General features: G+C 54.1%; 1 protein-coding gene and 1 long non-coding RNA gene across 3 annotated transcripts; one reads left to right on the forward strand and one right to left on the reverse strand.

Annotated features, from left to right (window-relative positions):
- Positions 1 to 7,595: 7,595 nt before the first annotated feature.
- Positions 7,596 to 20,018, forward strand: SH2D5 (SH2 domain containing 5). 2 transcript variants are annotated; one of them, XM_031683754.2, is made up of 10 exons: positions 7,596 to 7,668; positions 11,394 to 11,525; positions 11,856 to 11,936; positions 12,398 to 12,472; positions 13,513 to 13,659; positions 15,405 to 15,653; positions 15,816 to 15,990; positions 16,390 to 16,498; positions 16,940 to 17,099; positions 17,759 to 20,018. In XM_031683754.2, exons 2-10 carry the CDS (start codon positions 11,439 to 11,441, stop codon positions 17,960 to 17,962), a joined length of 1,287 nt encoding a protein of 428 aa, XP_031539614.1. In that variant the 5' UTR covers positions 7,596 to 7,668; positions 11,394 to 11,438; the 3' UTR covers positions 17,963 to 20,018. The 2 variants fall into 2 exon arrangements, with proteins under 2 accessions (XP_031539614.1, XP_072831313.1); XM_072975212.1 differs by lacking the exon at positions 7,596 to 7,668 and adding an exon at positions 8,715 to 8,731.
- LOC140700777 (uncharacterized) lies at positions 19,834 to 21,114 on the reverse strand. Its single transcript, XR_012079443.1, has 2 exons — positions 20,925 to 21,114; positions 19,834 to 20,196 (listed from the first exon to the last, which is right to left on the reverse strand). It is a non-coding gene; the product is annotated as an uncharacterized lncRNA (long non-coding RNA).
- Positions 21,115 to 21,284: the final 170 nt, after the last annotated feature.

The following is a 21,284-nucleotide window of genomic DNA, read 5'->3' on the forward strand; positions in this document are numbered from 1 at the left end:
AGCGAACCCAAGAGGTAACCCAGCAGCCCCTGGCATGGATCAGTGGCTTCAGTACTCTGCTAGTGACTTCTAGTGAGCTCACGACAGTGTTTCATGTTTCCTTAAACCGCCTACAAACTTCCGTGGATAAACGAATCTCACAAAGTGCAGGGAGAGAGATTGTTGGCTCCTTAAAGCCAAAATGAGAAAGGAGATACCAGCGCAGAGAAGCATGGAAAACCTTCCTTTAGTAATCATGACAAAAGCATTCAATACAGGTAGAACCATCCATGTGGACTTAGGGAGCCTGGTCCAGTATAGATCTTAGAACAGATGCATGCTTTAATCATGTCTTATCAGCTGTTAACAGGAAAATTACTTGAAAACGAGAGCTGGGTAATATGCTAATAATACCTGTGACATTTTCTCCATCATTCCTTTTATAAAGTTCTGTCGTTCCTTGGCTAGGCTTGCTAACCTTATTCTTACAGAACCTGTGAAGTTATTCTAGCTCAGGCTAAGATACCCTTCCCATCCTGACATGCCAGAAGAAAAGTTAAGCCAGCCTTACTCATGAACTGCTGTATTTTGCCAACTAAAGGTAACTTGAATCCCAAAATTTAGGATTACAGTTAAGGTTTCTCATCTATCAAACCCTAATAAATTGTATTAGTTACTTTATTTCTGTTTGGGTTATACAAATATTATATCTATGAAGAGAATTTTTTTAAAATTTTTTAAATGGAAGTATAGTTGATTTACAATGTTGTGTTTATACTTAATTGGATAAAGACTGTTATTAAACTGTTCCCCCGGGGGTTCTGACTGACATTACTTCCCGGCATGTGGAGTTGCTTTTGCATTTTCGAGGTAGAACAGATGGTCACTGGGTCGTGCATAGCTGAAGCCCTGTAGCTGCTGAAGCTCTTGGCAGAGGGACTCCTTGACACAGGTGCACGCAGGAGCCACGGGAGGTCGCTCGGCGGAGCAGCATCTCTCAGCTGCACTGTTTTCCTTTTTTAAGAAACTGACCGCTACCACCTTCATTACTATATTCTTTTCTTCTGACTATTGTTTTCCAGAAGATTCTTAACTTCAATGCCTTTTTGTTGTTGGAGAAATTTTCTACCTTTGATTATTTAAATTTATTAGTTTTAACTGTTCATAATTTGTTTTATCAGCCGTTGGAATGTCAAAAGTTTCAAAACGTATCTTCTCAAGCCATTTTCCTCAAACATTGCAACTCTTTCTCTTGATACTGTATGTAAGTGTATAATTAACACCATTTGCTATTAAATGTTTGCCTATTAGCAGAGTCCTCTCTCTCTGGTGCCTTGATTTTGACAAAGTGTAGTTCTTAGTTTGTCTTGTTACTTAACATAAATGATAATGGCAATAATAGTTAACACGAATTGAATTTTTCCTGCATGTCAGGCTCTGTATATATATATTAACCTCGTTCAATCCTAGCAACCCTATGAGATGGTCATTATTTATTATTACCATTTTACAGAAGGGGAAACTGAGGCACAGAGTGAGGCTTAGAAACTTACCCTGGGAGATAGTAAGTGGCAAAGCCAGGCACTCTGAATGCAGAAACATCTCTAGTCTGCTTTGCTCCAGTGTCTCCCCTTGGGAATTTTTCAGGCTTCTGAATTTTCCCCTTATTCTGCAGCCCAGTGATTCTGTGTTCTATTCATGGAAAAGAAAGGACTTAAGAGTGCAGAGGATTTGGAAATGAGATTAAATTATTAAATTTGCTAATAGGAGTCAGTGTGGCTTTTGTTTTAAGAAGTTTGGTAGGAACTATTAAAATTGGGTCTTTTTAGTTACTGGGAAATGTTAGCTAGGCTGCCCTAAATTTTGTTTGTTTGTTTAGGACACTACACAGGTACTCAGTCACTTTCAGTTCCTAGCGGTGGGACGCTTTTCTGGTTTCCTCACACTTACTCCAGGCAAATTCTTCAATTCACAGGATGCCGACACTTGGGAGAGCTTTCCCTCCAGGAGCCATGGCTTCTAGCAGAACTTTGATGTTGCTAAGTGAGCAGTGTTCTTACTCTTTATAAACTGTTTTCTCACTCTTTATAAAGTTGTATTCCATGAAGCCAACCAAGAGAAATTCCAGAATGGGGATTGTCTGACAACTGAATTTTTGGGGCATGATAGTGGCTTAGTAATCATGAACTGGAATATCAGAAATCCTTGCTCTGGATTCTGAAACAAACCTTACTCATCCAGTCTCTCCGGCTGCCTTTGTCTGCTTTGTTCACCCGATTCCAACAGATGCTCTTTTTCTTAAAACCCAGAGAGTTACGTAACATCCTTGGTCACCATTTTACTGTTTAAGAACTTCTGCTCTGATGAAACCCTCACCTAATGCCTTATGTTACTTATATTTGCTGGTATAAGTAGGTGGAATAAGAAATTTTCATTAATTCCAAGTTGAGATTGACTCCTGGTTGGAGTCAGTCACTCAGCCCAGCATCCTAGCATCTATATATCTGTGGTCGTGCACAGTGGTGTTTGGGGGCTGATGTGTCACTTACCAGCTGTGTCTGACCTCGACCAAGACACTCAATCTCCCTCAGCCTGGATTTCCTCATCTGTAAAATAAAAGGGTTCGAAATCCACAGTTCTTGTTGGTTTTTGTTTGTTTTAGAATAACCACCCAAAAGCAATGTGAGATTATCAAGTATCAAAAAAAGATTGAGCCATGTTCACTACACTGAGGTTACTATGGCATTTTAGAATTGTAGGAAAGATTTTTTTTTAATGAGACAGAACACCCAAGAGTTTCACAAAGAGTTCAGTTTTGTTGTTTAAACTACCATTCATTGTAGTTTCCTGTTCGGCTCTTTAATCACACTATCTCAAATCCTCATAAATAGATTCTCAAAGGTATGTGAAATTATCCCCAATTTTCAGAAGCAAGTTTGGCTAATCTTCCCCCAATTGAACATGGAATAAATGACAGAGTTAGACATTAACCAAGACTTGGTGGACATGGCCAATCTCCTGGCCGCCACACCTTCCTTATCTGTTGGGTTTATACAATGAAAGCTCAGGTAGCATCATGGGACGAGTTACAAGAGGAGCATGCCATCAGACTTAATGGGCGGTGTTTCACAGATTTTTTTTTTTCAGTTAGATTTTAAAATCACTAGGAGCTCACTTGTTAAAAGATGAGCAAGAAAAAAGAAGCATAGCTGTAAGTTTCAGATGCCAGGGAGCAGGAGAGAACAGCCAGGTGGACAAGAGCTGGGAGTTCCTTCTAGGCTGAGGTCACCAGAGGCCTAGGCAGCTGCCACCTGGGTCGAACCTGGGGCCTTGGCTGGCTGTGGATGAAGAGTGGGGCCCCAGAGAAAACTGCAGCCACTCTTTTAAAAAATCTCCATTAAATTTTATCACCAGCTTATGTTTTCAACGTAGACGTTATTTGAGAGAGTATTACCTGCCTTTCTTTCTGAAATACATCCCTAGACTCCTATTTTATTTGTCTCTGCAACAACGTCTCTAACAAGTGTTTCTGGGCAGGGATCCTTTTCAGACCTGTACCTGTTTTCAGTTGGGCAAGTACTAGGAACTATTCCTTGTTCCCCTGCTTCTCAAATGGAGTACAGACAGCAACAAGATAACTGCCTATTTCTGGGGTGCTCGTTTTATTCCAAAGTATTGGGGGGTGCATTATGTTAATGGTAGTAACAAAACAAGCGGAGGGGAGTGCAAAGTCTCCAACAGTTGCTAAGATAAAACACGATTTCCTGGAAATAAAGCAGCAGTGGGACTTCGGCTCTACCAGCTGATCCCCAGGCAGTGCCCGTTCACTCTCCTAACCATGCCTCTGAGAGGGTGAGTGGAGGTGCCCGCAGTCCGTGCCCCTTTGGAACTAACAATGCAACCTGCGGCAAGTCACTTACCCTCTGGTTCTCAACTGGAAACGAGAGAGCTGAACTAGATTAGATAACATTTCTCTGATTCTGCCACCCAGAAAACACTGGGAAGAGGAATCTGGCCATAGAATCTTGCAGTCTGCTCCGCTATTGAACAGATGAAAAGGAATCTTATTTTAATCACTGTATTAGTCAGCTTGGGCTGCCATGACATAACACCACAGACCGAGTCACTTAGACGACAGTAATTTATTTTCTCACGGTTCTGGAGTCTAGAAGTCCAAAATCAAGATGTCAACAGGATTAGTTCCTGCCGAGGGTAGAGGGAAGGCTCTGTTCCAGGCCTCTCTCCATGGCTTGTGGATGCTGTCCTCCCCCATCTCCGCATCATCTTCCCTCTGTGTGCGCCTGTGTCCAGATTTCCTCTTCTTATAAGGACACCAGGCATATCGAATCAGTGCCCACCCTAATAACGTCATTTTAATTATCTCTTTACAGACTCTATCTCTGAATATAGTCACTGGTATTAGAACTTTTACAAATCAATTTGTGAAGAGGAGACACAATAACACATCTTAGAATCACAGGTTTTAAAAATTCTGTTTTAGGTCACTTACTTGGGGGAGGTGCAGTATGTTGGGGGTGGGGGTAAGTTGCAGGGACAACCTTCAGGACACACCTGAGAGCACGAACTCATGGTGCTCAAGGCTGAACGTGGCTACCAACATGAGACGCTGCTACTGAAGAAACAGGTGGAAACGTGTGCTGTGAAAACATGTGGATGAGGTGCGGTGCTGAGGCCTGCTCCAAGCTCACCATCTTGGCTCCAGTTTTCAGTCTTATGGTTGGAGATGGGCTCTGAAATGATGTGATGTGTCTGCCCACTCACACTCATCAGCCGGCAGCTCCAGCACCAGATTCCGGGATTTTAGTGAAAAGAGGAGATTGGGATAGCAAACTCACACCTATGTGGTTGAGTCATTGTCAATGAGTCATCAGGAAATCCCACGACAGGGCTGTGCGCCCTAACATGTTCAGAGATCATGACCACCCCACCACCCTGGCTTGCCTTCTTTGTCATTCCTTTCCTGCAAAAGTGAGTCATTAATCTAATGATTCAAGTTCAATACCTGATGGCTCCCGAGAACTGGGCTGTCCTGAATGTAGGATCAGATACGTGGGGGCAGCTAAGGATGCAGTGGTGGCTGTTTTATGCTGCAACTCCAAGCTTGGCTCACCCAGGAGATGGCTGACACCCACTGAAGTTTGTTTCCCTTGATGCAAACCTCTGAGCTTGTACATCGAGGTACCGTAGTAAGGCTACATGCATGGCAGAAGCTCAGCGTTTCTGGGCTTTTAGTGGAGGTAGGGCCACTGAATTTGGTAACCGGAGGGAATAGCTCAGATAAGCAGTTTCATTACTTTGATCCACAAATGAAAATGAAGGAATGAGCTTCAAATGTATAAATGCATTTGGTTTTGAAACATATTCCTGAGTGGGACGAAGACCAATAAAAAGAGGATCCTTGGTGGTCACAGGGTCAGGAGTCAATGTCACATACACTGTTCACACGCTTATCTTCCCAGATCTTGTTTTGGTGGTGTTTTGTGTGTTTTCGTGTGAATCTCTTTATCCCTGGGACTTAGCCCATGCCCGACTCTCCGTCCCCTTCTCCTGACAACGATTTAGAAGGCAAAAATTCTTCCTCAAGTTTTAACTGTTTCATCATTCGAATTTAGTTCCTTGGTCTTTTTTCCCTTTTGACCTGAAACAAATGTGTCACTATTTTTTGAATTATAGGCATCAGAATTAATTGCATGCATCAGGAGCTCCTTTTGGGGGGTAGTAATTAGGTTTATTTATTTACTTTTGGAGGAGGCACTGGGGATTGAACCCAGGACCTCCTAGGTGCTAAGCTTGAGCTATATCCTCCCCCTTATCAGGAACTCTTTAGAGCTACATACTTTTGTAGCTTGTGTTGTTTTCTCAGGAGAGTCTCAAAATGGGGACTGTGCTCTAGTAATTGGCAAGTCCTCCATTTAAAATTTACATGCTCTTTTAAAGCTAGCAAGAGTTAACCCGTCATCCTTTGTGTACCCTGAGTTTCATACATTGGGATGTTTGGAAAGCAGGACCAACTTGTTTGACTCTTCTCACCACTGGCTTCACGCCTGTCACGTGGCCTTGGTGAAGGGTTTCCCAGAGCAGATGACATGTGAACTCAATGAATACTTGTCTTTTCACTCATAGACAAAAGAAACTCAGGAATAACAGCAAAGTCTAGAACCAGCTAATAGTCACTGAACACTCCACGTACTGTGGATCCGGTCCTGTGCCAAGAACTTTATCCACATTAACTCATTGGAACCCTCACGTCCCTATGAATCAGTCAGGTGTTTGTAAGGCTTACGGAAGAGGCACTGGAGGATTAGAGTGATTAAGGTGCTTGCCCAAGGTCCCCTGTCTAGTCAGAGGAAGTGCCCAAATTTGGGACCAAGCATTACACCTCACTGCTGCCTCTGGAAGGGCAGCCAGGGGCTCTGGGGAGACAGGGACGCCCCGCAGGGCAGCATGGCTCCACCTGCCTCCTTCTGGGCTCGCCTGAGGCCCTCTGACCCAGGCCGGTTGAGTTACTCTCTGCTGTGCCCACCCACCTCTGTCAGGGCGCCCATCTGCTGGGCTGCAGCCTCGGCTCCCCGCTCCAGCGCTGGCCCGCAGCCCCGTGTGGCAGGTGCCGGGGCTCCCTCTGCAGAAGTCAGGTGCAAAGCCTGGGCTGACTCGGGCTCGCTGTTTTCTTTTTTGGCACCTACAGGTTCTGGGCCCAGTGGGAACAAAAGTGCTCTCCAGTTCAAAGCTGTGGCTGCCATTTAGGGCTGGATTTGCTCACCAGTTTCCCCCCTTCTCAGTGGATTTCCGTGTAAAACGAAGGACAGGGTCACGGCCGTGCTGTGATAACGTTTGTGCAGAGATTTCTCGGAGCGGGCTCTGAGATGGGCAGGCTCAGTTAACTCACAACAAAGGCCCAGAACGGTCGGCGGGATGAGGGCAAGGAAGAGGCTGCGTCACAGTCCCCTACCCTCTGGAAGGAAGGGTAACACCGGCCGTGAGACTGGCCAGGGTGCCCCAGAGGCCCTGTCCTGAGCGCATTCATTCACATATCAAGACAACAATCACTGGATGCTTCTACCGGCCAGTCTGTCCTGCGCATTGGGGATGGAGGGCCTTCCTGACCGATGCAGCTTGCACTCTAATAAGAGGAGGAGGGTGACAGGAGTGGTGAGTGCTCTGCAGGCGTCACTGGTGGTCAGGGAAGGCTTCTCGGAGGAGGAGGCTGCTGTAGCCACCGCTGGAATTACGAGGGAGTATCCAGTGGGTAAGAGGGGAAAGACTCTCCAGTAGGAGAGAACGGTCGGCGAGCCCCGGCGAGCCCCGAGACAGTCAGCTCACCCAACCCGGGAAGAGGCATCCTCGGCGAGCAGGAGCAGCCCCTTTAAGGAGGAGCGCCTGGGCTCGAGCCGGCGGGGGCGGCACCAACCTTCGTCTGCGCGGATTGGACGTCGCGGCCGAGGGGAGCCGCTCCGCGGGCGCCGATTGGTGGGCGAGGGTCGAGCGCCACCGCCCGGTGATGGGGGCGCGGGTTCCCGCGGCCACGTGGGGGGCGAACGGGGAGGAGGACGAGGGAAGCGGGGCGGCGGAGGCGGGGCCGGCACCGGGGCGGGCGGTGGAGGCGCGTGGAGCAGCTCACGGGTAGCGGCACCGAGCCGCAGCGGCGGGACTCGAGAGGCGGCGGCTTTGGTGAGTGAGCGCCTGGGAACCAGGCGGGTACTGGGACCGGCGGATCTGGGGGAGCGGGGCTCGGTCCTTAGGCACAAAGATGGGGGAGGGTCTCGGATGGGGAAAAGCACCTCTGTCCCTCCCCTCATCACCGTCATCATCCGTCACCTCCACCATCATTACCTACACCGCCCCTCCGCCAGCGTCCTGCCTCCCTCGCCCCTCCGTCGGTCTGGGGAGTTTCTCTGCCCTGGGGCCGGCCGGGGACTGTCAGGCAGCGCTCCCCAGGAAATTACAGTAATAGCAGGAATAATTTATTACCCCCGCTGTGGAGCGCTCTGAACCGCCTGGGCGATATCCCAGTACGTGACTTCGGCCCCACTTAACCCTGAAAACGGCACTTTCCGCTTATGTCGTCTGTGTGGAGAGACCACCCTGTATTTGATAGCACCCCCCTCACCACCACCACACGCACATCTCATATCCTCTTCACCCTGCTGTATTCTACTTCAAGTCATTTAAGCCCCCTGAAATGTTAATTTCCAGTACTGTCCCCTCAACCCAGCTTGGGTGCTCCGTGAGGGCTGGGACTTGGTTTTGTTCACCTGGCACATAGCGCTTGGAAATATTCTCAGAAGAAACAGATAGATGAACAAGTCCAGAAGGCAGCTGCTATTTCAGCCTGACTTTATGGCTGAGGAAATGGAGGCTGATAGGTTGTGACTTGTTGGTTACATCAGCCAACCTTGCGGGACCCCCGCCATCCGGGATCTTGACCCCAGGCTGTGTGGTGCAGTCTCTCCCACCCTGTGGCCTAGGGCAGGTAGTGGGGGCACCAGGGGTTGTAATGGAGTGATGCGGGGTGGAGGGGCTTTTCTGTGCTGCTGAGCCAAAGGCAGTGGGGGTGAGGCAGGTGACTGGAGTGGCTCAGGCAGCCCCAGACCTCCTGGCCTGGGAGGCAGTCAGGAAAAGCAGCTGTTTTGCTGATCAGATCCGCCCCCGGCACTTGAGGTGTCCAGACTGCTGCCGCTGCTTCCTCGCCTCGCCGGCCTCTGGATAGGCTGGGACCCACGAAACTGCAAAGGTGGACACTCTGCTTACTTGGGGGAGGGCACCGCCATGGCCTGGGAGAAGGGCCCCAGAGACCCGAGTTTGCTTCCCAGCTCCCCCCTGTGCTGTGTGACCTTGGGCAAGTGACTTCACCCCCTGAGCCTCCATTTGCTAATGCCCAGAATCTGCAGGCTGAGTGGTCTCCCGTGATGCTGGAAGGTGCAGTGCAGCAGAGGGCCTCTGTCCCTGACCCTTGAGGTAGTCAACCCATCCAGTTCCCTGTCTCTAAGCAGGGCCACATAGAAAACCTCAGAGGAGCAAGAGCAGAGCCCCAGCTTCATTCTAAATGTGTCCTCTTAGGAAAGTTCTGGCCCAGGCAGGGTCCTGTGCAAAAGCTCAGAAAAACAGGTCTGCACCAAAGGGATAAGTGGGTTTTTGTGTGTGGAAGAAGCAAGCAGGTCTGTTTCCAGGGACAGGGTGAGCCTGTCCCCTCCCTGGTTCCCTAGGTTGCCCCCAACTTGAGGCCTGGGGCTGAAATAACACTGTGCCCCTCAAGCTTGCGGGGAGAAACTTCCAGTTTCCAAGGGAGAGGGGAAGGATCAGGTGATGGAGAGTGAGGTGGGACCCATAAGAGGGCCAGTAGCCTGGGCTCCCCACCCGCATCCCCACAGCCTGGACCCTGGGGTGTCCCCAAGAAAGCTGGGCTCTGAATCTGGAGGGAGGAGGCTTTCTCAGCCTCAGACACAGCTGTCCCAGCCTGTGTGAGTGTGTGATAATCCATGTGGCTCCTTTCCATCTTACACTCTTAGCATCTGTGGGGCTATGTCAGCAGCGCAGGCTGGATGTGAAATGTGTTCCCTACTTCTCCCTCCCCCACCTCTCCTGTATCTCTTCTTCTGCTGTCTTTCTTCCCACTCTTCTGTTTCCACTTCCGTTGGCTGCCTTTTCATCCTCTATTCCTTCCCTCTCTCCCATTTGCCTCGTTTATTTTTTTGGTTTTTTGCCTCCTCTGTCCCCACCGCCTGCGGGTACAGGGCATCCCAGCTCATGATGTGATTATAAAGTCAAAAAATGAGTTCCCTGGAAGCTCGATCTCCATGCCTGGAACTGGGGCCATGTAGCTTTTGTGCCAGTTACATACCTAACTTTGCTGTATTTAAACATCAAACGAATAATAGGTAATGGACACGATGTGAAAAATAAGTAGGATCGAAAAGTGGATAGGTGGGAGGACCCAGAAAAGCAGGAGGGTGGAGCCAGGAAGGCTTCAAGGGGACCATGCGATCTTTATTTGCTGGCTCCGCCCTTATCCGGCCCTCATGGGGAGTGCTAGAGCTGCCGGTGCCCCCGCCTGGCCTGAGCCTGGGGCTGAAGGTCATGGGTAAGCTGAGGTAGGGGCTGGCCGTTCCTGGACTCTTGGCACTGAGTCAGTTCCAAAGCACCCTCCTTTTCCAGGACCCCTACAGGTGCGAGAGCACACCCAGGACTCACCCATTTCCTGCCCAGCGCCCTGTCGGGTCCCTGCTTTCTCCTGGCAGGAATCATGGCTCCCAGGCAGGCCTCCCCTCCTGCCCTGCCCTCCTGGACTGGGTGGTCCCCTCTCAGGTGTGGACTGGCACAAGGAAGGTGCTGAAAGTGGTCAGACCTCGCTGTCCTTTCAAGCTCCCTCCTGAACAGTGGGCTTTGGGGCCCCGTCCCCTGTGAGACAGGACTTGAGCATCATCTCCAAGTCTGGCCGGCATCATGCTGGGTTCTGCACCTCCATTCAGTTCTCATTGACTCCTCACGTTATCCCAGGTTTGGGGAGGAGGAAATAGAGGCTCAGAGAGGTGAGACAGCTTGCCCAAAGTCACACAGCATTTGGACCCAGGTCTCTCTGAGGGGCCACAGGAAAGACCACAGCTTGGGCTGGGGGAAGGATTCCTCACCCCTCCTCCCTGGGGCAGTTGTCTATCCTCCCTACCTCCCGACTCAGCATCCGTGCAAGGTCTAGTTGGGGTTGGGAGCTTCAGGCAGTGGGTGGCATCAGGCTGGGCCCAGGGAGCCAGGGCCCTGTGACACAGCCTTGGTCATCCAGTTCATGGGCCGCCCCCGTCCCCAGTAGACTCAAGAGCTCCTGCCCTAGAACCTGCTGTGGCTCCCCACTGCTCACGGGGCAGAGACTCCATTCCTCAGTGTGACATTCATAGCTGATTCCAGTCTTGCTGCTGTTCTGGTAAGTTCCACCTTAGGACCCCAGTTGCCACAGCTCCTCTGTGCCTTTACAGACTCTCTTCCTGCCGCTGTCACACCCCTCTTGGGTGGTGCCTTCCCAGGCTGTCCCCTCTCCCTGGCACTTTGCACAAGATGGTTATGTGTCCATTCCCCCTTCCTCCAGCTCTTTCCCGAACCTCACTGCTCAGTGAGGCCTTCCCGACTATAGTCAACCCCCAGCCTGCACCTCGCAGCCTCTTCTCTGCTTTATCACTGCCTAGCATATTCCGTATCTTACTTAGTGTTTAATTTAATGTCTTTCTCCCCCACGAGAATGTCAGCTCTATGAGGGCAGGCAGGGAGTTTGTCGTTTTGTTCAGGGCTGTGTGTCCCCTCTGTCCCCCGTGCCCGGGACACTGCCTGGCATACAGCGAGTGCTCTGTCAGGGTTTGTCGGATGCAAGAGCTCAGCGGCCTGACAGATCCTCCCCCTGCCTTTTGCAGCCTTCTGCCCCGTGGAGCAGCGTGAAGCCGCACACCCTGGGGGCCATGCAGAAGGTGGGGGCGGGGGGCCGGAGGGCCTCCGACTGCGGCCCTGCCCCTCACCGGCCCAGGTGCATCACCAAGTTTGCCCAGGTGGGTGGAGCCGCCCCCGTGGGGTGGGCGCTGGTGGACCTGGACAGGGTGGCAGGCTCTGGGGGTGGGGCCGTGGGTCGAGAACCTATTTTGAACCCGGGCTGCAGAGTGTGTGTGCACAGACAAGGCAATAGGGCCTTGACAGGGCTGAGTGGCTTTACAGGAGATAATAGCCAAGCCTGGACTGTGAATACAGTGCTCTGTCACAGTGCACAGCTCCCCCGACAGGGCAGAGTGTGTGTTTGGAGGGTAGTTTGGAGGACAGGGATCAGGAGCCCTGGGCCTGACTCCCTGGACACCCTCTCACTCCCCACCCCTGCCCCCAAGCAGTACGTGGGCTCCTTTCCCGTGGACGACCTGGACACCCAGGAGAGTGTGTGGCTGGTGCAGCAACAGCTGTGGGCACTGAAGGTAGGGCGGCCGCGGGCTGGGGAGGACACTGTCCTGGCAGGGATCATAACATTGGAATGGCGGGCTGGAAATGGCCCCAGAGACCATCTGATCTGCCCCAATCCCCATTCAGAGAGATGGAGTAAGTGAGGCCCAGGGAGGGGCAGGACCAAAGCTGCAGTGAGAGGTGGGCCCAGGCAGGACCACACCCCGGCTCCTGGAGCCACGTTCCTTATGCCCAGGGACCCCCTTCCCTTGGGCGGTCGTGACCATAACGTGGTCATAACGTGGCCCAGAGGCCAGTCTGCCAGGAGCGGTCCACACTTCCCTGGCTCCTGGGGGTCCACTGTCCAGGACGCAGTCCCTGGGCAGGTGGGGTGGAGTTGGCTGTTACAGAGAGGTCCTGAGGCGAGGCTGGGCTGGGCTGGGCAGGGGACGGCCTGGGAGGTAATGTCACCCTCCACCAACTCTCTCCCACCCAGGACTGTCCCCGACGCCGGGCTGTCGTTCTGAAATTCAGCCTTCAGGGCCTCAAGATCTACAGCGGGGAGGGTGAGGTAGGAGCCTGTGTGGGTGCAGGTGAGGACTGGACGGGATGCACTCACCCCCTCCCGGGCCCTGTGCCGCCCCTTGAGCCTCCCCAGCTTCCCAGCCTGCTCTGAGCCTGTGGACATCCTCTCTCCAAGGGCCCTCCCGCCAAGGCAACCTTGGGCAAAAGTTTCTCCTCCATCTCAGCCCTCACCCCCAGCCCTCCAAAATCTCTGGGGGCCACCTCCTGGCCTGAGCATCAGGACCAGCCCCATGAGGTTCTTGCAGGTCCCAGTGGGCTGTGTACAGCCTCTCATGACTGTGGAACGGGGCCAGGTAGGCAGGAGGCCAGTTGGGTACCCTTGCCCGTCCTCCTCCTGGTGCAAACCAACATCTGATGACCACTGACCGCGTGCCAAACTGCGCACCCCATGACTCTGGGCACCACTCACCTGACTGGTGCAGACGGCGTCCAGAGCTGTGCTTTGCCAGGGCCCTGGGGGCAGGGCCTGTGCCACTTGCCTGAGGTCTCACTGACCCCAACTAACAGCCCCATTAGAGGGGACTATCCTTCCTTAACACTTGTCACAACAAGGACTCAGAGGGCGGTACTTACCTGCCTAAGTCACCCAGAGAGTGAGTGGCAGAGCCAGGATTTGAACCCTTGGTCACCTGACTCGAGAGACCAGGCGTGCACGCCCAGGGCCAGCCACCACTGCCTTTCTCTATGGCCCCGCAGGCCGTGGATGCTCTGCCCTTCAGTCCTGTAACGTGGGCTCGACCATCCCAACCAGCAGGTCGGCAGCAGGTCGACATCAGGGAGCAAGGGATCCGAGCTCAGGGCCCATGTGAAGGATGAGGGTTCTGATGTGAAGCATGGTTTGGGACAGCCTGGAAAGAGGGCAGAGTTCTTCACCCCAGGAGTTGGGTGGGGCCTAAGCTGGGAGCGCATGCTGGGGCCTGGGAGGCCTGCCAGCGGGAGTGTGGGGCCCGTGGGGCTGGCACATGCCTGGCTGGCAGCTGCAGGCCACGTGGTGGGTCTGATGGAGAGCGGCTGCTGCCTCTCCAGGTGCTCCTGATGGCTCACGCCCTGCGGCGCATCCTCTACTCCACCTGGTGCCCAGCTGACTGCCAGTTTGCCTTCATGGCCCGAAACCCCCGGAGCCCAGCCAGCAAGCTCTTCTGCCACCTCTTTGTGGGCAGCCAGCCTGGAGAGGTACCAGGGGCCCAGGGCAGAGGACTCAGCACTGAGGCTGGGGTCAGGGGAGAAGGGGATGTGCTGTGTATCAGCGTGTGTTCCAGGGACAGAGACCTTAGATGGCTTAGCCAAGCTGGCCTGAGCCCCCTCCGGGCATGGATCCCTTGTCACTGAACCAAACTCGGGTCCGCTCGCCCACACACAGTAAAGCCAGCCCACTGACACTGGGTCGCGGGGAGGAAGATGCACTGTTTATTGTAGGCGCTGTACAAGAACGGGCGGCTCGTGCTCAAAAACCCCAAACTGTCCGAAGGGCTTCAGCCAAGCATTTTTAAAAGCAAGGTGAGGGAGAGGCGTCCCAGGGCGTGTGATCAACTCGGGCACAGCTCTCTGACTGGCTGATGGTGAGGTAACAGGGTGGCATCACAGGGGTTAATAGTACCAATCCTCAGGCTCCATTAGGTCTGGGGGCTACGGATTAGCAAGTGGTTAGTTTCTTCTGTTTGGTGGTGGTTTTAGCATCTGTAAAACAAGTCAGGGCATGCGCCCCAGGTACTGCTCTCTTGGTACTTTAGAGAGGAGCTACAGCGGAGGATATGGGGCCGGGGTCCGTCCTGCTCAGTCACACCCTCACCACCCTGGCTCCTTCTGGACTCCCCCAGAGCAAGTCAGTGGCCTCAGTATTCCCTGGATTCGAAGGTGAGGACTAGGCTGTGCCCTTAGAGATCAGAGAGTCACACTGCCAGGCCTTTGCCCCTGTTATTCTTTCTGCTGAATTTCCTTCCCCTTCTCATCCTGGCAAATTCCAACCTGCCCTTCAAGACTCAGCCCACGCGTCTGTGAAGCCCACCTTGAATCCTCTGGACTGCCCCTCCCTTCAGCAGTCCTGTGACATGAACTTCCCATCGGTCTGTCCCTAACTACAGTCACTGAAATTCTTTGAGAGCAGAGGCTATGGCTGGGTCTTGCACTCTTCTGGTTCTTGGCCCGGGGAGAGTGGGTGGGCAGGCAGATCCCGAAAGTCAAAGCCAGTGTGACCACGGGGAACAACAGATCCTTGGCAGCCAATCTTTTGGCAAGTGGAGGCTGGGTTTCGTTCCATGCAGCAAGCATTTTGTCATCAATCCTGTATGTTGAGCCCTGTGCCAGCTACTGCAGTGACAGGTGGCTGAGACATGGCCCTTGATCTCAAGCTCATGGTTCTAATGTGCTGGGCTGGATGATGAGTGTGATGGGTAGAATGTGCTGGCCCCAGAGTGCAGGGCCTCTCCTGGGCGTTTTCTGTAGTCCATTTCATTTCAGGGGCACAGGGAAGTGGGGATGAGGAGACTGTGGCATAGAGATGCCATGCTCTGCCCAGGGTCACACAGCAGCTCCTAAGCGGCAGAGCCAGGATTGGATCCCAGGTTCTGTGACTTCAGGGCCTGGGCCTTTAGCCACTCCTCTAAGAGGGGACTCACAATGCACAGGGTGGGGGTAGTCAGTCCAGGGGTAGGAGTGCATTTAGCCCATGTATTGCCAGCTTCAAGCATGATGCCTAGAACAAAGTAAATGCTTGCTGTTTGTTAAATGAATAAAGGAAGCTAACATAGAAGGCTGCATGGTGGTGAGGTTTTGAGGGATCAGTAGGAGCTTTCTCAGGAAGACTAGGGAACAGCATCCCCAGCCAAGAGGCTGCATGCCCCACTGGTGAGTGGGTTGATGCCTAAGGAATCCCCCAGGAAGCCTCCCCCAGCTGAGCCTGCCTCCCTCTCCCTCCCTAGGTCCAGATCCTGCACCTGCTGCTCTGCCGCTCCTTCCAGCTTGCTTACCTCTTGCAGCACCCAGAGGAGCGGGCGCAGCCTGAGTCCTGCCCGGGTCCTGCGGAGGACGTGCCCCTGAAGCCCCTGTCAGGCCCTGGGGGCCCCCCTGGCCTAGTACGGGAACCCTTTGGCCGTGATCAGCTGTCACAGAACGTTAATGCGCTGGTCTCCTTACGACGGCTGCCAGCAGAGGGGCCCGGGGGCAGTGGGGTATGCAGCACCCCAGCCAGGGAGTGGGCAGTGGACACGGAAACTGGGCGGGGGCTTGAGGGTCAAGGGGGGATCCTGGACTTCCATGGGAGGGGCTTTGCCTGACCAGACACAGCCGGGCCTGAGTCTGGCCGCCCCTGCGGGCCCCTCTTGGTGCCCTAGAAGGAGCTGCCGGAACCGGAAGGCCGTGGGGGTGCGCGCCATGCCCGCCTGGGGAACCCCTACTGCTCGCCCACGCTGGTGCGCAAGAAGGCCATTCGCAGCAAGGTGATCCGCTCGGGGGCCTACCGCGCCTGCACCTACGAGACGCAGCTGCAGCTGTCGGCCCGGGAGGCCTGTGAGTTGCAGGGACTTGTGCGCATCTGTGTGTCAGCCAGGGTGGGCCTGAGCATCGGTTTCTGCAAGGCTGTGACTGCAGGTTCCTGTCCCTGTGCGCCTTGAGGCCCCGTGTCCCCTGGGGGGTGTGCTTCCCGGGCTGCATGCCCAGGTCCTTGCAGAGGTGATCCGGTGATCTCCATGCTGTAGATATGCTCTAACTGGCGAGTGGGTGTGAGTGGGGGGGGGGTGTCCGGGTATGGCTGTGTTTTACCTGGAACTGGATGTGTGCCTGTTGGGCCTGGAGAGAGAGGCTTGGTGAAGACACAGGCATGGGGGTGATGGGGCCTGTGAGGGTGGGGTGGACTGGGCATCGGTGGGGACAGCCTCTCTCCTTCTGACCCCTGGGTGGTCTCCACAGTTCCTGCTGCGTGGGAGGCCTGGCCCCGGGGCCCTGGGGGCCCCTCATGCCTGGTGGAGAGTGAGGGCAGCCTGACGGAGAACATCTGGGCCTTCGTTGGCATCTCCAGGTAAGAGGGGGTGGACGGAGAAATAGGCTGTGGCTCCCCCACGTCCCTGTTGTGTGCACATTCCTGCGCATGGGCAGAGGGCTCCTGACCGCGAGGCCTCAGGCCAGGGACGGCATCACCTTGGGCCTCAGTTTGCTGAAATGTAAGGACCTTCATCACAGGGCTGTGGAGAGGATCAGATGTCATTATTCTGCAAAGCCTTCAGCGCCTGGCCTGTCACTGGGACAGTTCCCTAAATGCCAGCTTTTTCAAACTCTCTCCTGATTGGGTTTGAGGTTGTCGACAAGTACGGTCCTCTTGGAAACTTTTAGATAGTCTGAAAGCTTTCGTTTGCTGAGCACCTGCTCTGGAGCAGGCACTATGTTTCCGATGCTGTGCGGCGAGCTGAGGCTGGGTCCAGATTAGGGGCCTGCCTTCAGCCTCTCCCCTCTGTCCTCCCAGGCCCAGTGCCCTCGCCCTGCTGCGGAGAGATGTGCTTGGGGCTTTCCTGCTGTGGCCTGAGCCTGGAGCCAGTGGCCTGTGGTGCCTGTCGGTGAGGACACAATGCGGTGTGGTGCCCCACCAAGTCTTCCGGAACCACCTGGGCCGCTACTGTGTGGAGGTAAGAATGACCCTGATCCCATCCCTCACTCTCAAGCCCTGTCCTTTTCTACCACTGAGGTTCTGAGCCCACCTCACCCTCATTCTGGTTCCCCATGGCTCTCTCTGGCCCCACCCCTCATTTAATTCTCCACCCAGCTCCTTAGTCACTGGCCCTTGTGGCCCCACCCCTACTAGCTTATTGGCCCCACCTCTACTCTGTGGGAGGAGGGTATCTCTAGTAGAGTCTTGGGCCAGAGTCATGTCTCACATTCTATAGGAATACTGCCTTTAAAAGTCTTGCTTTCCCACACCCTAACTCATCCTTTAGCAGAGGAGGAAATTGACTATGAGAAGGTAGAGGCTTGCATAAGCTCACATGGCCTCAGGGTCTCCAGGTCTGGAGTCTTGGTCTGATCCCAGGTTTCCAGGGACTGGGGTGGACAGTGAGGCTTTTTAAATGTGCAGCCTTACTTCCATGCTGAGTGCCTCAGTCCTGTCCAAGCTGGGAGGAGAGAAAGAGAGGGAATGGGGTCTGGTTCTGCTGTAAGCAGGACAGTGTCCTCTCTGGCTTGAAATGCCTCCTCTAAAATGGGGCAGGATCCTGGGTGGGGGGATAGTTGGCGCCTATGGGAGCCATGGGGAAAGGGCAGCTGGAGCTGAAGCCCTTCCCTCCCTCAGCACCTGCCCGCCGAGTTCCCCAGCCTGGAGGCCCTGGTGGAGCATCATGCTGGGACCGAGCGCAGCCTCTTCTGCTCCCTCGACATGGGCCGCCTGAACCCTGGCTACGCGGAGCAGGACTGCGGGCCTGAGGGCAGGCCTCCCCGGACGCTCTGGCCCCTAGGCCACGCCAAGTCCGAGGCAGAACTGCAGGGCCTGGGCTAGGAGGCCAGGCCTCACGCCAGCAGGCCCTGCCCTGCTCTGGCTTCTGGGTCTCAGCAGGCCGCTCTGCCCTTCTTCTACCCCGCTGGGCACCAGTTCCCTCCAGTCATTCTGCCCCTTGGACCAGTCTTCCGTCACTTCCCTGCTTGTGGGGGGAGCCCTGAGAGCGGGGATTGCCCGTGGCTTCTCACAGGACAGGGCCCTGTCGGGACTGCAGGAGGGGCAGGCGGAGCTCCAGGCGTCCATGAACCTGCGGGGTGACTGTGCAGGCTTGTCTTCTTTGCGCTTAACCTCACTCCGAGGAGGGGGAGCTTTCCAAGGTGGGCAGGAAGGGTTGTTCACGATGGAGGTGTAGCCCTCTCCTACAGAGGCCAGGCCTGGTCTTGGGGCCCTGACTGCGACAGCCAGACACATGAGGGAGAGGTGTTCAGGGAGGCAGGAGTGAGTTCTCGCTTAGGGCAAAGGCTAGAGGACGAGCCACCTTCCCCATGAGGGAAACAGGGATGACGCGCCGGAGCTTGTGGGCTGCATCCAGGCTGACAGAGCCTGCGGCCTGTTTTCCACATCCGTTGAGGTTAAAGGAGTCTTCCCTTGAGTTCTGAGGAGTGAGGGTTAGGAGGGTGCAGAACAGGTGGATGGACAAATAGCCGTGCCACCCATGGCCCATACGCAGGTGGACACCCGTGTGCAGAAAGGGACGTGAATGGGCCAACAGGGCAGACTCTCAAAGAACCTTCAGATTAGGAAGGCTGGTTTGTCTCCACTCAGAACTGCAGGGTTGTGATTCCTGCTTTACTCGGAAGGGATGGCCTAGTCTCTTCCCCTCCCCCACAACCCCCTCAGGACCACCAAGACACACAGACACACATCCCCAGGCTCATTTCCTTTGGTCATCTGACTGGGAGGGGCCAGCAGTGAGCCGCAGGCTTAGAGGGTGAACAGGGCCCTGCTCCACTTACCTTGCAGGCCAGACTGGGTTTGGTGGCTGCCTGGGAAGCCTCCCAGTGGTAGTATTTCCCTTAATGTGGCATTGACCATGGCTGTCAGGGGCCACTTCACTAGGCCAGCCCCACTGGGGATGAGGGTCAAAGAGGAACCACCCAAAGGTGGAAGTGATGTGGGCCCTGCCAGAGGTGACTTGGCCTCAGCGGGCAGTGGGGGTCCATCCAGGGAAATGATTCTAGTCTAAGGCAATGGCCCTGCGATGAGGGACAGATCTGGGTGTCCCTCTTTATAAGTAAACTTGACAGACAGATGTGAATCTACCAGATTAAGTTAGGGAGCAGGTTCACTTTGGATGAACTTCTCTTCCTCAGGCAGCGGCCTACTCAGGAGTCTGGGGGCTGCCCTCTACCCCATCTGGGAATGGGGTATGACTGCTCTGTGCCTTGAAAGTAGCAGACTTCTGACTCCTGGAAGAGGGCAGTGCCAATGCAATAAAAAGGAGGAGCCTCGGAAGTTGAGGCCTGATATTCCCAGCTTCCAACCTCTAGCTGGGGAGATGGTCTTGGCTGGGGCCTCGACACTGTCACACTGGATAGGAGGAAGCTATCCTTTGAGGGCTCTTTTCACTGGAACCACAGCACTGATTTTTTAGTGAGTGTGAGTGGGAACCTGGGACTTATTTTACAGCCATTCCTACCAGAACCCATCTCCTCCCTGAGCAAAGCCCTGGTCCCTCGTGGGAGGCCCCGGCCTCACATTTCTTTGGCAAGAAGAGGGGATTGGTGATAGGGTGCCCAGGATTACAGCACCGGAGTCGCACCCATTTAAGAAGACCTGATAACTGGTCTTACCCCTACAAGGGATGGGTTTTGTTGCACAAGTTATCTGTGTGGACAGTGTATCAGGAGTGTTCACAAACTACTTTAACATTCCTTCACATAGCATTTATTGATCACGTGGTACAAATAGGGCAAGGTTTTTGACCCAAGTGTGCAGACGACTCAATGTCTTAATTGCAGATCACAGTTTTCTCTTTGTTCCAACCAGCGCCACCTGGGTAGCCCAGCTTTCCTTACTGTGTGGAATTGAAACAAATAAAATGCATTTCTTTGGATTGTCTAGTACAGACTTTTCCTTTGAAGAGGGAGGTCTTTGTCCAGTTCGCCTGCCTTGCTTTTGTTTGCCAACCATGCTTCCAGCTGGTGCTAAATGATGAACCAAAGATCCTGTCCTCAGGGGCTCAAGATGTCATGAAGGAGTTGGGTAGGTAGAATCAAATAATGGCTCTCCTGCTAAAAACCTTCAGTGGGTATTTCTTGGGAAAAAGACTCAAGCCCTTATGTTCTAGCCATTCGGGTATTCCTTCTCCTGTAATATGCCACAGGGCCTTTGCACAGCCTGGACAGGCCCCCTTGTCCTCCTCTCCTCCCTTTACCTGGTTAACTCCTCAACCTTGCCATTTCAGCTCCTCTCACTCAGGAAGCCTACCCTGACCGCTCTCCACCCCTACCCCCTCCCCGGGCTGGGTGAGCTTTCCTGGCTAGATAGGCCATAGAACTGATCCTTTAGTTTGTAATTATTCTCTTATTTATGAGATTTTTGTTTGTGGGATATTTATTTCCAATGTCAGCCTCCCCGCCTAGACTATGGGCACCAAGAGGGCAGGGATTGGACTGTCTCCCAGCACCTATCACCACGCCTGGTACGTAGCTGACAGTTTCTGTGCAAAGGGGAGGGTAGAGGGAGTGTGAGGGCCACCATTCTGGCTGGAGGGACTTGTGCCGATCAGAGGGAGATAGGCCAGGCAGCTTCCCCAGCCAAAAGACTCTCAAAGTGTTTTGTTTCCTAAGCTCGAGACTTAATAAAAACGAGGGGCAGCATTAGAACGAAGCTTTGCTCTGTCCCAGGAGTGGGGCAACCTCCCCTGAAGCAATACAGGGATGTGGATAAAGGGCCGCAAGGTTCCTGTTGCCTTTCTCAGTAGGTCTCTAATCCCCGCGTCAGGCCCCTCCTCTAATACCTCTCTCCGAGGTGGATTCAAGGCTGGCCTCCACGTCCTAGCTAGGCCTCCTCGAGCAAATTGCTTAACCTCTCTGAACTGGGGCGGTGAGAACTGCTGTGCAGCGCCTGGCACGCAGCAGGCAGACGCTCGGGCAAAGCCAGTGCGGGTCCTCCTCGACGGCTGCCTCCGCGCACTGGCCTCCAGTCGGGGGACGCTCCCCCGGGCCCAGCCCGGCAGGGAGAACGCGCGGAACCGCCAGCTGTGACGCCACGGGCGTCGCCGAGCAACCGAGAACGCCGCGGCGGCGTGCGTGCGAGCTAGCGGGCGGCTGGGGCGGCGCCGGCAGCGCGGATCCCCTACTGCCCCCGCCCGGGCCGG

The sequence above is a fragment of the Vicugna pacos genome, chromosome 13 (genome assembly GCF_048564905.1).
Source record: "Vicugna pacos chromosome 13, VicPac4, whole genome shotgun sequence".
In the NCBI taxonomy this organism is placed as follows: Eukaryota; Metazoa; Chordata; class Mammalia; order Artiodactyla; family Camelidae; genus Vicugna; species Vicugna pacos.

Bases quoted from the DNA above. Each gene is read 5' to 3' on its own strand.
- SH2D5 (XM_031683754.2), top strand. From the start codon at position 11,439: ATGCAGAAGGTGGGGGCGGGGGGCCGGAGGGCCTCCGACTGCGGCCCT. The intron at 11,526-11,855 runs GTGGGTGGAGCC...GCCCCCAAGCAG, and splicing joins GCATCACCAAGTTTGCCCAG to TACGTGGGCTCCTTTCCCGT. The intron at 16,499-16,939 runs GTAAGAGGGGGT...CTGTCCTCCCAG, and splicing joins GCCTTCGTTGGCATCTCCAG to GCCCAGTGCCCTCGCCCTGC.